Raw genomic sequence first — 12,154 nt, 5'->3', positions numbered from 1 at the left:
AAATCTGGGCCATAATTCTTGGAAGGGAAAAAAAAAAAAAAAAAGCACAGCCTGAAAATATTCATAAAACATATCGTGATTATGGGTTCAGTCACTCTGCTCATGGGAATCTCTCTTTAAAAAAAATGCACTATTATAATATAATATAATATAATATATATATATATATATATATATATATATATATATTTTTTTTTTTTTTTTCCTGGAGTGCTTCTTTAAAAGGGGTTTTCTATCAGAAAGACAGCCGATTTCTTTAAAAAAAATACAGCACCACGCCTGTCCTCAGGTTGTGTCCTATTGCAGCCTAGTTTCATTGAAGTGAACTGAGCAAAGCTATAATACCACACACCCCCTGATAGGCGGTGCTGTTTTTTGGAAAATATGATGTATTTTTCTTACTCCTTTTACCTCAAGCTGTTAATCTATGCATGAAGACATTCGCATGTCATGTAGCAAGTTGAATAGTTATGGAAGCAGCGCTAAATTTGATTGGAAAAAAATAAAAAAGCTGTAAATAAAAGTCTGTACAAGACATGTAAAGATGAATTAGTGCCAGTTACACAACATAACTGTAGATTTACACTGTGGAATGTTAGACATGACACCTCATATGTCTAATAAATAAAAGGCATACAAATATGCAACGAGCAGGATAAACTGTAAACCGGTCTACAGAGACATGTCCTTCATAAAAAGGTATCCAAGAGGCTACTGCTGCCATCATGGATGCCACCTAGAAGATACCTGAACAAAAATTGGAGGTACTATTGTAAAAAGGTAAACCTGAATATCTATGATAATAACATATAAAAGACTGCCATTGTTATGAACAAGTCACTGCTTAATACAGAACTGAGAAAAGTGCCCATCATAAGGAGGGTGACACAACATAACTGAATTTCATGAGCAGGAGACACTGTGTTGGAGGATGTGAGCTTTGGAACCATAAAAACTAAACTAAATTTCTATTGGTAATAGTGTATGGGGGCTGGGAAGATTGCATGGGTATGAATACTTACGAGTAGTAGCATGATAAATAAAAGGCATAAAAATATTTCAAGATTATTAAAAGATGACAGGCCTCAGTTTATGCTACTGAAGTCACATGACTTGATTGCTAATCATCTGGCCCCCTCTTGGCTGTAGCGAGGGGCTCTGGGTAATGTTTGCCTACAAAACTATATCAAATATCAAAACCATTCCCGTGAAAATATAATTTATCAAAAAGGGGGAATGAAATAGGGAAAGCAGAAACCTCCCGTGCCCCAACAAAACCGTATTTTTGTGCACAGAAAAGTTTTAAAACATTGATAAACTTAAGTATTATTTATATATATATATATATATATATATTTATGGATATAAAATTTAAAAAATGCCCTTCTCTGTTAAATCTATTCAGTAGAGGAAAACAAAGCTAAAGGCAGATATTAAATATAGCACAAAAATATTGTTCCAAGGTAATTTAACCCCTTATCGTGCTGTAGAGAAAGCTTGACCTTTTCCACATCATATACTTGGGGAGGGAGCAAATATTACTTGCAGACAAGGGAGTGTCAAAATTTTGCAGCATGTTGATAGATCGGTCTCCAGTTTCCAGAGTCACTGAACTGAGGACAAAAATTCCTTTCCATCCTGTTAGCATGTCCAGAACACAACATCCCTTCATCTCTACAGTTGGCATCAACTGCATTGTGCATTTTTTCGCAGTTGTAGACCCTCCACAGTTTTGTATGCAGAGAGGAATCCTCTACAGTGAGTGCTGGGTCTATCCATGGAAGGTCTTTGTCTTCATAAGAGGCTAGCTAGGCTGGTAGTAGGTCCATTCTGAGCCTGAAATTGTACAGGTGGCGACCCATCTGTCCACTACAAGGAAAACAACAACTGTTAGGTCAAGAAAGGAAGAGAAGAGAGTGTGAAGCTCCTCACAGGCCTCAGTGACAGTTCTGAACTCCGTTGTAGTCTACGCTACTTCCAGTGCCTGTTAGGTGCACTAGGAGGATCACTGTGATGCCTCATAGGGATAACAATTTCGATCGAGTACCCCTTTAAGCTTTGAAGAAAACAGTCTAGTTCAAACGTTTTCTGAATAATCAATAATAAATCATATGCATCACATTATTACCCACATAATCCTCCTGCCAGTCATTCCAACGCTTACCAGGTCTCCACTGCTTACTGCTTAACAATCCTGTCTCAACACAAGGAAATATGCACTCCACCAATTACTGTCTCCCACAAGTTTCTGCTGCAGCTAGTGATTGGCCAAGTGGACCTGGGTGACTGGAAGCTAGATTCGTCAGAGCTGAGAGGAGGGGCCTGTATCATTGATGAAACTAGATCCAACATATTTGAGCTGCTGCTTATTAACACTAACCGTTGTGAGATTGTGTTCAGGAAGACTGCAGGCTTCTATGTGGTCCTGTAGCAGCTGCTGGGAGAAGTTTTGGTGCATCTGTGCAGCCTCATGGGCATCAATTGTATTTCCACATGCTTTATTCAGGTCTGCATACAATATAAAACAAACATGTAACACCAATTTCATCTAAAGCAACACAATGGCCCAGAATGATCAATCTGCCTGAAACCAAAACGGTTTTGTTTTGCCCACAAATCACAGCTCAGTTTTCATACCTTAACGAACCCTGAGCTGTGATTGGTTGTTATGCGTAAATTCCCCAGTGTGCACAGAGCAACAGAACCCCACTGAAAACAATGGATCCCTGCTGCAATTAGGATTCCCTAGCAGAATGTCCACAGTGTAAACTAGCCATAAAAATAAATTCCTTTCTAAACTTTATTCAAAAGCTGTGTAATTAGAGAAATGATCACTCAGGTATGCCAGTTTTATTTGTTAAAAAGGTGCACATTTTTGTAACTGTTAGGGTGCTTTCCCACAGGGCGTATACGCAGTGTATTTGACGCTGCGCAAAATTTATGGCAGCAGCGGGAAATAGGCTGCGTATCCCTCGCTCACTATACACACAGGGCTTTCCGCCAACAGCCCTGTGTGTGCAGGGAGTTTTGGAGGCGGGGCCGCGAGTCACAGACACGACGGCACACGGCTCCACCTCCAAAACTCACTACACACACAAGGCTGCTGCCGGAAAGCCCTGTGTGTATAGTGAGCAAGGGATACGCAGCGTATTTCCCGCTGCTGCCGTAAAATTTGCGCAGCGTCAAATACGCTGCGTATACGCCCTGTGGGGACGCACCCTTACACTTTTGTGCCATTCACCAGAAAGTGTCATGGGCTTAGTGGAGAGTCATGGCCTCCTGAGAGACAATCGGGGGAGATTTATCAAGACCTGTGAACAGCAAAAGTGGAGTAGCAGTCCAAAGCAACCAGTTTGATTATTTAACCACAATTTTATTTTTAAGTTTTCATTTTTTCCTCCTCGCCTTCAAAAAAATCATAACTCTTATATTTTCTTCAACAGACTAGTATGAGGGCTTGTTTTTTGTGCGACCAGTTGTCCTTTGTAATGCCACTCACTTTACCATAAAATGTACGGCGCAACAAAAAAAATACTATTTGTGTGGAGAAATAAAAATAAAAAAACGAAATTTTGCAAATTTTGGAAGGTTTCGTTTTCAAGTCATACAATTTATGGTAAAAATGACATGTGTTCTTTGTTCTTTGGGTCAATACAAATAAAATGATACCCATGATTACATACTTTTCTATTACTGTTGTGCAAAAAAAATAAAAAATAAAAGTCGCAAATTTTAACCAATAGTACGTTTAAAATCCCTCTATTTTGAAGACCTATAACTTAAATTTTTCCGTATAAGTGGCAGTATGAGGGCTAATTTTTTGTGCCATGATCTTTACTTTATTGATACCATATTTGCATATATAAAACTTAATACATTTATCAATTTTTGGGGGGAATAAAAGGTTCTAAAAGAGCAGCAATTTTGGAATTTTTTTTAATGTTCACGCCATTCACTGCACGGTATCATTAACATTATATTTTAATAGTTCGGATATTTACGCACTTATTTACGCGCTTATAAAATGTATTTTTTATTTTTATTTATTTTTACACTTTTTGGGGGTGAAATGGTGAAAATGGGACATTTTACATTTTTATTGGGAGAGGGGATTTTTCTAATTTTTGTTTACTTTTATTTTTACACTTTAATAGTCTCCATAGGGGACTATTTATAGCAATCATTCGATTGCTAATACTGTTCAGTGCTATGCATAGGGCATGATGAAGCTGCTTTCCCAGAGCGAAACGTGTTGCATCTTGGGAAATAATTTACCTCTATTTTATCTGATCTCCATTCCTTTTGTATCCTGCGCCACGTGGAGCCGGCGTTCTCCTTGAAGCCAGACCGATTGAATACCTTGCCTAGCCAGAGGGTTGTAGATACACTATCTCTTGATGTGCTTACCATTGTTGTGTATGACGTTACACAACCACATCAGCTGTCTTATTTCACTTTTATACTGATTTTCTCTTTTAAACACACCAAGAAGCGCTCTCCCTTTTCTCCCCTTTAGACCTATGCATAGGGCATAGCATTTATCAGTGTTATCTGTCATCTTCTGCTCTGGTCTGCTCGATCTCAGACCCGAGCAGAAGACCCGTGGAAGGCAGCGGAGGCAGGTGAGGGGACCTCCGTCTGCCGTTCTGGATGATCGGATCGCCGCGGCAGTGCTGCGGGTAATCCGATCATCTATTTTAGTGACCGCAGCATTACAGATGTCGTGGTCTGTATTGATCACGGCATCTGAGGGGTTAATGGTGGACATCTGCGTGATCGCGGATGTCGGCCATTACCGGTGGGTCCCAGGCTGCTATCAGCAGCCGGGACCTACCGTGCATGACCCGAGCATCACTCCGATGCTCACCGTTATGTATAGGACGTAAATGTACGTCCTGGTGCGTTAAGCAAGCTTCCTCAGATGCCAATGGCCGCTGCTCACTGCCAAGAAAGTAGCCCAGAGACTGAGCTGCAGTGTGTGTCATGCTGCCTCCAGCCTCCTAGCAGCCTTTTCTGCTTGACAGACACTCAGTATTACAGGAACTTCATGCAAAGCCCACCCTGGTCATAATGGTTCTGGGGCTTAATACCTCACACTGCTGCTCAGCCAATCACTGAGGTGGGACATCACTGTGGAAAGCTTTTCGCCTAGATGCAGTCTGACAAGTTGACCGAAAGAACACGAAAGAAGTCTGCACCGGAGGACGGCAGCAGGATACCAGCCGCCAGCTGAGCAGAATTTTAAAGAAACGTTATTTCCCGAAGTAGCCCTTTAAGAGTATTATAGTATTATTTGATTTGGAGCATCTTTAGCCATTTCATATGAAGTGCACTGTATTGATAGAGTTACCCCACAGTGTTAGTTACCCCACAGAGACCTTTTAAACCCCTTAATGACCATGCCAATCTTCATTTTCAAATTAAAGTCTTTACTGCCTTGTCTTCTAAAAGCCATACCATTCCACAGAGCCACGTGAGGGCTTTATTTTCGTGGGACTATTTGTCCTTTCTAATTACACATTTAAGCATAAAATATACAGCAACAATATAGCGTATGGTTTTCTGTGTTCATGCCACTGTGCGGGATCAGGAATGTGAACATTTCATAGCTCAGACAATTCTGTTGATATTTGAAGTTTAAATGAGTAGTGTAATGAAAGATAACTTATCCCGTATCCAAAGGATAGGGGATAAGTTATAGATCGGGGGGCGATCTCCAGAACAGGGGCCCGGCAGTCTGCTGGAAGGAGGCGTGCCGACCTCTGCACAGAGTGGTGGCTGACACGCCCCTCCATGTATCCCATAGAAATACGTGGAGGGGGCGTGTCGGCCGTCGCTTCCTGCGGGGGTCGGAAAGGCCACTTCCAGCAGACTGCCGTGCCCCGTTCAGGAGATTGCAGGGGTCGCAGCACCGCTGGATATCCGATCATCCATTTTACCAACCACACTTCCGCAGCAGTGATCTGTATTGATTACGGCATCTGAGGAGTTCATGGCGCACATCAGCGTGATCACTGATGTCCGCCATTATTGACGGGGGTCCCTGGCTGGTTATAGCAGCCGGGACCTGCAGCGCATGACATGAGCGCTCGCGGTCATTTACAGGATGTAAATGTACGTCCTAGTGCGTCAAGTACCAGAACGTACATTTATGTCCTTTGTAGTCAAGGTGTTAATTAACGTTATATTTTTATAGTTCGGACATTTACGCACACGGCGATACCACATATTTATTTTAGTTTACATTAAAAAAAAAACTAAAAATTTTAATGGGGGGAAAAAATGTAAATGGGAAAAAGATGGTGATTCAAACTTTTATTATTAGGGAAGGTGAGTTCCCATTTATTAACTTATTTATTTAATTATTTTTTAACACGATTTTTAAGTCCCCATAGGGAACTATCACATGCAATTCTTGGATTGCATACACTGTTCAATGCTAGCATTGATCAGCGTTATTGGTGCTCTGCTGCTCAAGCTTGGTGGCATTGAACGGATGACGTGGAGGCAGGTAAGGGCCCTCCCGCCGTCCTCTCAGCTTATCGGGACATCGTGATGGTTATGTCTGGCATTAGACATGTGTTCACACCGCTATGACTCGGGGTCAGCTCCTGAGCCTGCATCATAGAAGGGCAGCAGGCGCAGGGTGTACAGGTACGCCCTGCATCCTTAAAGGGGTACTCCGGTGGAAAACTTTTTTTTTTTTTTTAAATGAACTGGTGCCAGAAAGTTAAAGGGGTACTCCGCACCCCTAGACATCTTAACCCCTATCCAAAGGATAGGGGATAAGATGTCAGATCGCCCCGCCCGCTCCCCTCACGCCCCGCCCCCTCAATGCAAGTCTATGGGAGGTCCGTCACGCCATTTCCCATAGACTTGCATTGAGGGGGCGGGGCATGACGTCACACGGAGCAGGGCGTGACGTCACACGGGGCGGAGTCGTGATGTCACGCTCTTCCGCCATTGTAGTTAGGATCCGAAGCCACAAGCAATGCCGATGTGAGGAGGATGCCGTACAGGTGGGTTCTGCAGCCGAGATCTCGGGGGTCCCAAGCAGCGGGACCCCGGCGATCTGACATCTTATCCCCTATCCTTTGGATAGGGGATAAGATGTCTAGGGGTGCAGAGTACCCCTTTAAACAGATTTGTAAATTACTTCCATTAAAAAAATCTTAATCCTTTCAGTACTTTTTAGCAGCTGTTTGCTACTGAGGAAAATCTTTGTTTTTTTTATTTTTTTGTGTTGTTCACAGTGCTCTCTGCAGACACCTGATCAGGAACTGTCCAGAGCAGCAGAAAATCCCCATAGCAAACCTATGCTACTCTGGACAGTTCCTGACATGGATAGAGTTATCAGCAGAGAGCACTGTGGACAATGTGGAGAATTTCCTCTGTAGCATACAGCTGCTAAAAAGTACTAAAAGGATTGATTTTTTAATAGAAGTAATTTACAAATCTGTTTAACTTTCTAGCACCAGTTCATTTAAAAAAAAAAATAAAAAAAAAAAAAAAAAAAAAAAAAAAATTAATAAATTTACACCGGAGTACCGATTTAAGGAGTTAAAGGTTTCCTACCCCAACAGCACAGGGACATGTAAAAAACGAAAACTTTGAAATTATCAAAACATAGAACAAATCTAAAAGTATAAATAGAAGAAAAATTAAGTGATAACTTTACCTCTAAGCAGAGCTGATGACCAAAGCTGTACAGACATATCTGGGATCTTGCTAGCCAGCTGCATAGCTGGGACAACCATATTGTTGCTCTCCTGAAGATACATTTAAAACATAGTTTATAGCACAGGATAGCCTGTAGATAGCTCTAGTAATCCAACTGCAAACACAAGGCAATAAAATCTTTTGAATACAGTACATTATATAGAATCACTAAAAGAAAAAACTAGATAGTTTCATAGGTTAGTTGATACTAGTTGGTAAACTAACTGTTCTCTCAACCAGGACCGCTTTACAATCACATGAAAGTAGTGCCAAATTAAACAATATTGATACTTATTTGACCCATACTTCACAGATGAGGCAAAATCAATACCCTGCTAACAATATCGGTTCACAGAAGGGGTAAGGACATATAAAACATAACGTTTAATCGTGCTAATTAAAACAACAGAATCCCCACTGACAAACAACAAGGAGATAGATCAAAGAGGCCCAGAGGCCACAACTAGCGATGATAGTTGGAGTCAAACAGTTCAGTGGCCTGAGTAGAGATAACAAGTGGGGGGACCGGGAAAAGGTGGAGACCAGGTGGGGTGGGACTCGGACCCTAGTGTACCCTGCCAGGGGAGATGTTGTGCCCACTAGCCCTGCTCGATCAGGGAGCTGTCGGGGCACTCGTCCTTGAAAGGACGACCCCTGCCCCGGTCTATCCCTTGGTCAGCCCCTAAACTAGAACAGATGTAAAGCCCACCCAACGCGTTTCCCCCAAGTTAATGGGTTCATCAGGGGCTCCAGGGCAAACAAAAAAGTTAATACTGCGTTACCGAATGTAAACAATAATACATAAGGTGCGATGCAAAAAGTGCAAGCAAAAAATCAATTAATAGGCCAGCAACGTGCAACAATAATAATGATAAAGTGCACTAATTAGAACCAACACGCGAACATAGTCCACAAAAATAAACAAACACAATTCCCTTAGAGCAAAACCAAAGGAGAAGGTGAAGTAGGTGTGCTGGTTACCCAGAGCAGAGCCCTGCTACTGGGTTTGACTCACGTGACCACAATGGCGGTCGGCGAGATGTCGGGAACTGCAGTGGCAGAGTGCGCGGTTATGGCGTCTGTATCCCGTCGGTCACATCAGTGAACCTGGGATCCTTAAATAGCACTTACCAAACAGGCTGCTTCCACGCTCGAATGTGCGCGCGCCACTTCCGGGCGCCGGCGCCCGGAAGTGGCGCGCGCACATTCGAGCGTGGAAGCAGCCTGTTTGGTAAGTGCTATTTAAGGATCCCAGGTTCACTGATGTGACCGACGGGATACAGACGCCATAACCGCGCACTCTGCCACTGCAGTTCCCGACATCTCGCCGACCGCCATTGTGGTCACGTGAGTCAAACCCAGTAGCAGGGCTCTGCTCTGGGTAACCAGCACACCTACTTCACCTTCTCCTTTGGTTTTGCTCTAAGGGAATTGTGTTTGTTTATTTTTGTGGACTATGTTCGCGTGTTGGTTCTAATTAGTGCACTTTATCATTATTATTGTTGCACGTTGCTGGCCTATTAATTGATTTTTTGCTTGCACTTTTTGCATCGCACCTTATGTATTATTGTTTACATTCGGTAACGCAGTATTAACTTTTTTGTTTGCCCTGGAGCCCCTGATGAACCCATTAACTTGGGGGAAACGCGTTGGGCGGGCTTTACATCTGTTCTAGTTTAGGGGCTGACCAAGGGATAGACCGGGGCAGGGGTCGTCCTTTCAAGGACGAGTGCCCCGACAGCTCCCTGAGCGAGCAGGGCTAGTGGGCACAACATCTCCCCTGGCAGGGTACACTAGGGTCCGAGTCCCACCCCACCTGGTCTCCACCTTTTCCCGGTCCCCCCACTTGTTATCTCTACTCAGGCCACTGAACTGTTTGACTCCAACTATCATCGCTAGTTGTGGCCTCTGGGCCTCTTTGATCTATCTCCTTGTTGTTTGTTTGTCAGTGGGGATTCTGTTGTTTTAATTAGCACGATTAAACGTTATGTTTTATATGTCCTTACCCCTTATTTGACCCATATGCAAAATTATATTTAGCGTAAAGGATAATTTAAAAAGGTATTTTAAACGTTTGAGACTCAAGAGGCCTTGGAGTATACAGGGACTGCCAAGTATCAAAGATAAAATTGATAATAGGCAAGTTACCATATTGCATCTTCACATTTGTAAGAAACATCCTGCCTCCTCATCTTACCCTGTGATTTCCTAGTACATAGAAGATGTGGCCAAGAAGCACTAAAGAGCACGCCGTGAGTCGGTTTAGATCCTCGGCATTTGACATCTTTAAAGTTTCACGCAGAAATCGCCTGTAATGTAGAAAAACCTTTTAGGTCAACATCTAGTCAACACAAGTTACCAAAAGATAAGGTTTAAAGTGTATTACTAAGTTTTTTCATCTAAATTCACCACTTCCCTTTATCCAGCAGTCTGTTACCCATGACAGGTAAGACAAGACTGACAAGTTACACAACTGACTATGACGTTTACATACCACACACAGTAAATAACATGGGACATAAGTTGTTTCCCCTTTAGCTTATTCTTTACTTTGTTAACTAGGGATCGACCGATTATCTGTTTGGACGATATTATCAGCAGATATCCACGATTTTAGACGTTATCGGTATCGGCAATTACCTTGTCGATAATGCCCCATGAGGACCCCAGGACAGGCAGGGGGAGAGAAGCGATGGCGGCGGCAGTCTCTGGCCCCGCAAAAGCCGCTGCAGTTCATTGATTTAAAGCGCCCGGGGGGTAGATGGATGGGGGGGTAGATGGATGGAGAAATAGCCAATAATTTATACAGACATTCCGGTATGATGTGCAGGTAGTTTGCACACCATGACGTTTATATAAGTCATTCAGTTAACCCGGCGATCGCACAGGTTAACTAGCGGAAGTCTTGCTGTTACCAGCTGAGGACAACTTCGGCAACCCCCCCCAGGACCATCTGTGGATGGTACTGGTCAGCGATCACAGACTGGGGGGTTTAAATTCAGATCCCCCGCTGTGCAGACCCCTATAAGTCTGGCAGAGCGGGTGAAGACGATCCTAAGAGCTGCTGGGGGTGCAACGCGGCACTGGGGACCGGCGGCAGGCACACGTGGAGGCGGCAGTGAAGGTCGCTCTAAAGTGATCTTCACTGCGGTTTCTAGGAGTTTCAAAACTACAACTCCCAGCATGCCCAGACAGCCGAAGTTCTCCAGTGGTCTCCAATCTGTGCTCTTCCAGATGTTGCAAAACTACAACTCAGCATGCCCAGACAGTCCAGGCATGTTGGGAGCTGTAGTTCTGTAACATCGGGCGCTTCAGATGTTGCCGAACTACAACTCCCAGGATACCTGGGCAGTCTAGGCATTCATGGAGTAGAAGTTTTGCAACATCTGGAGGGCTACAGTTTGGACACCACTACTTAGCGGTCTCCAAACTGTTCTTCTCCAGTTGTTGCAAAACTACAACTCCCAGCATGCCCTTCGGCTGTCTAGGCATGCTGGGAGTTGTAGTTTAGCAACAACTGGAGGCACACTGGTTGGGAAACATTGTGTTTCAGGTGGTTTACAGCGAGTTTCTAGCTGTAAGTTTGGGATGCAGCAAATTTTCTATTGCAGCTCAAACTCCCAGCGGGAAACTCCCTGTGAACCCTCTCCTGTGTGAATGTACCCTAAAAACACTACACAAATACAAAATAAAACACTAAATATACCCCTACACAGCCTCCCCCACCCCAAAAAAAAAAAAAAAGAAAAACCATCAGGTACGGCATGGTTTCAAAAACGGAGCCTCCAGCTGTTGGAAAACTACAACTCCCAGTACTTCCAGACAGCCATTGACTGTCCAGGCATGCTGGGAGTTTTGCAACAGCTGGAGGCACCCTGTTTGGGACTCCCTGGCATAGAAACCCCTATGTCCATCACTATGCAAATCCCTCATTTAGGCCTCAAATGCGCATGGTGCTCTCACTTTGGAGCACTGTTGTATTTCAAGGCAACAGTTTAGGGCCACATATGGAGCATTTCCGCACTCTGGAGAAATTGCCTAACAAATTTAAATTTTGTGGGGCTTTTTCTCCTTTGATCCCTTATGAAAAGGTAAAGTTGGGGTCTACTCCAGCGCCACGTACATTTGAGGTGATTTGCACAGGGGTGGCTGATCATTACAGCGATTCTGACAAACGCAAAAATAGAAACACTCACATGTGACCACATTTTGGAAACTACACCCCTTATAGGGGTACTCCGGTGAAAACCTTTTTCTTTTAAGTCAACTGGTGGCAGATAGAAGTAAATTACAAATATGTTTAACTATTAAAAAATCTTAATCCTTCCTGTACTTATTAGCTGCTGAGTACTACAGAGGAAATTCTTTTCTTTTTGGAATGCTCTCTGATGACCTCACGACCACAGTTCTCTCTGCTGACGTAATTATAATAATA

General features: G+C 43.3%; 1 protein-coding gene across 2 annotated transcripts in view; it reads right to left on the bottom strand.

The window, feature by feature from the left end:
* Positions 1 to 210: 210 nt before the first annotated feature.
* Positions 211 to 12,154, bottom strand: part of MAU2 (MAU2 sister chromatid cohesion factor) — a 60,733-nt gene continuing 48,789 nt past the window's right edge. For both annotated transcript variants that reach the window (XM_056518210.1, XM_056518211.1), the window contains exons 16-19: positions 9,917 to 10,028; positions 7,679 to 7,769; positions 2,381 to 2,508; positions 211 to 1,869 (exon numbers count right to left, since the gene is read on the bottom strand). In XM_056518210.1, the coding sequence (XP_056374185.1) occupies positions 1,795 to 1,869; positions 2,381 to 2,508; positions 7,679 to 7,769; positions 9,917 to 10,028 (406 nt within the window). In that variant the 3' untranslated portion in view covers positions 211 to 1,794. The remainder of the gene's footprint in view (positions 1,870 to 2,380; positions 2,509 to 7,678; positions 7,770 to 9,916; positions 10,029 to 12,154) is intronic.

The sequence above is a fragment of the Hyla sarda genome, chromosome 1, assembly GCF_029499605.1.
Source record: "Hyla sarda isolate aHylSar1 chromosome 1, aHylSar1.hap1, whole genome shotgun sequence".
Lineage (NCBI taxonomy): Eukaryota > Metazoa > Chordata > Amphibia > Anura > Hylidae > Hyla > Hyla sarda.
This window is presented reverse-complemented; position numbering and strand designations above follow the sequence as displayed.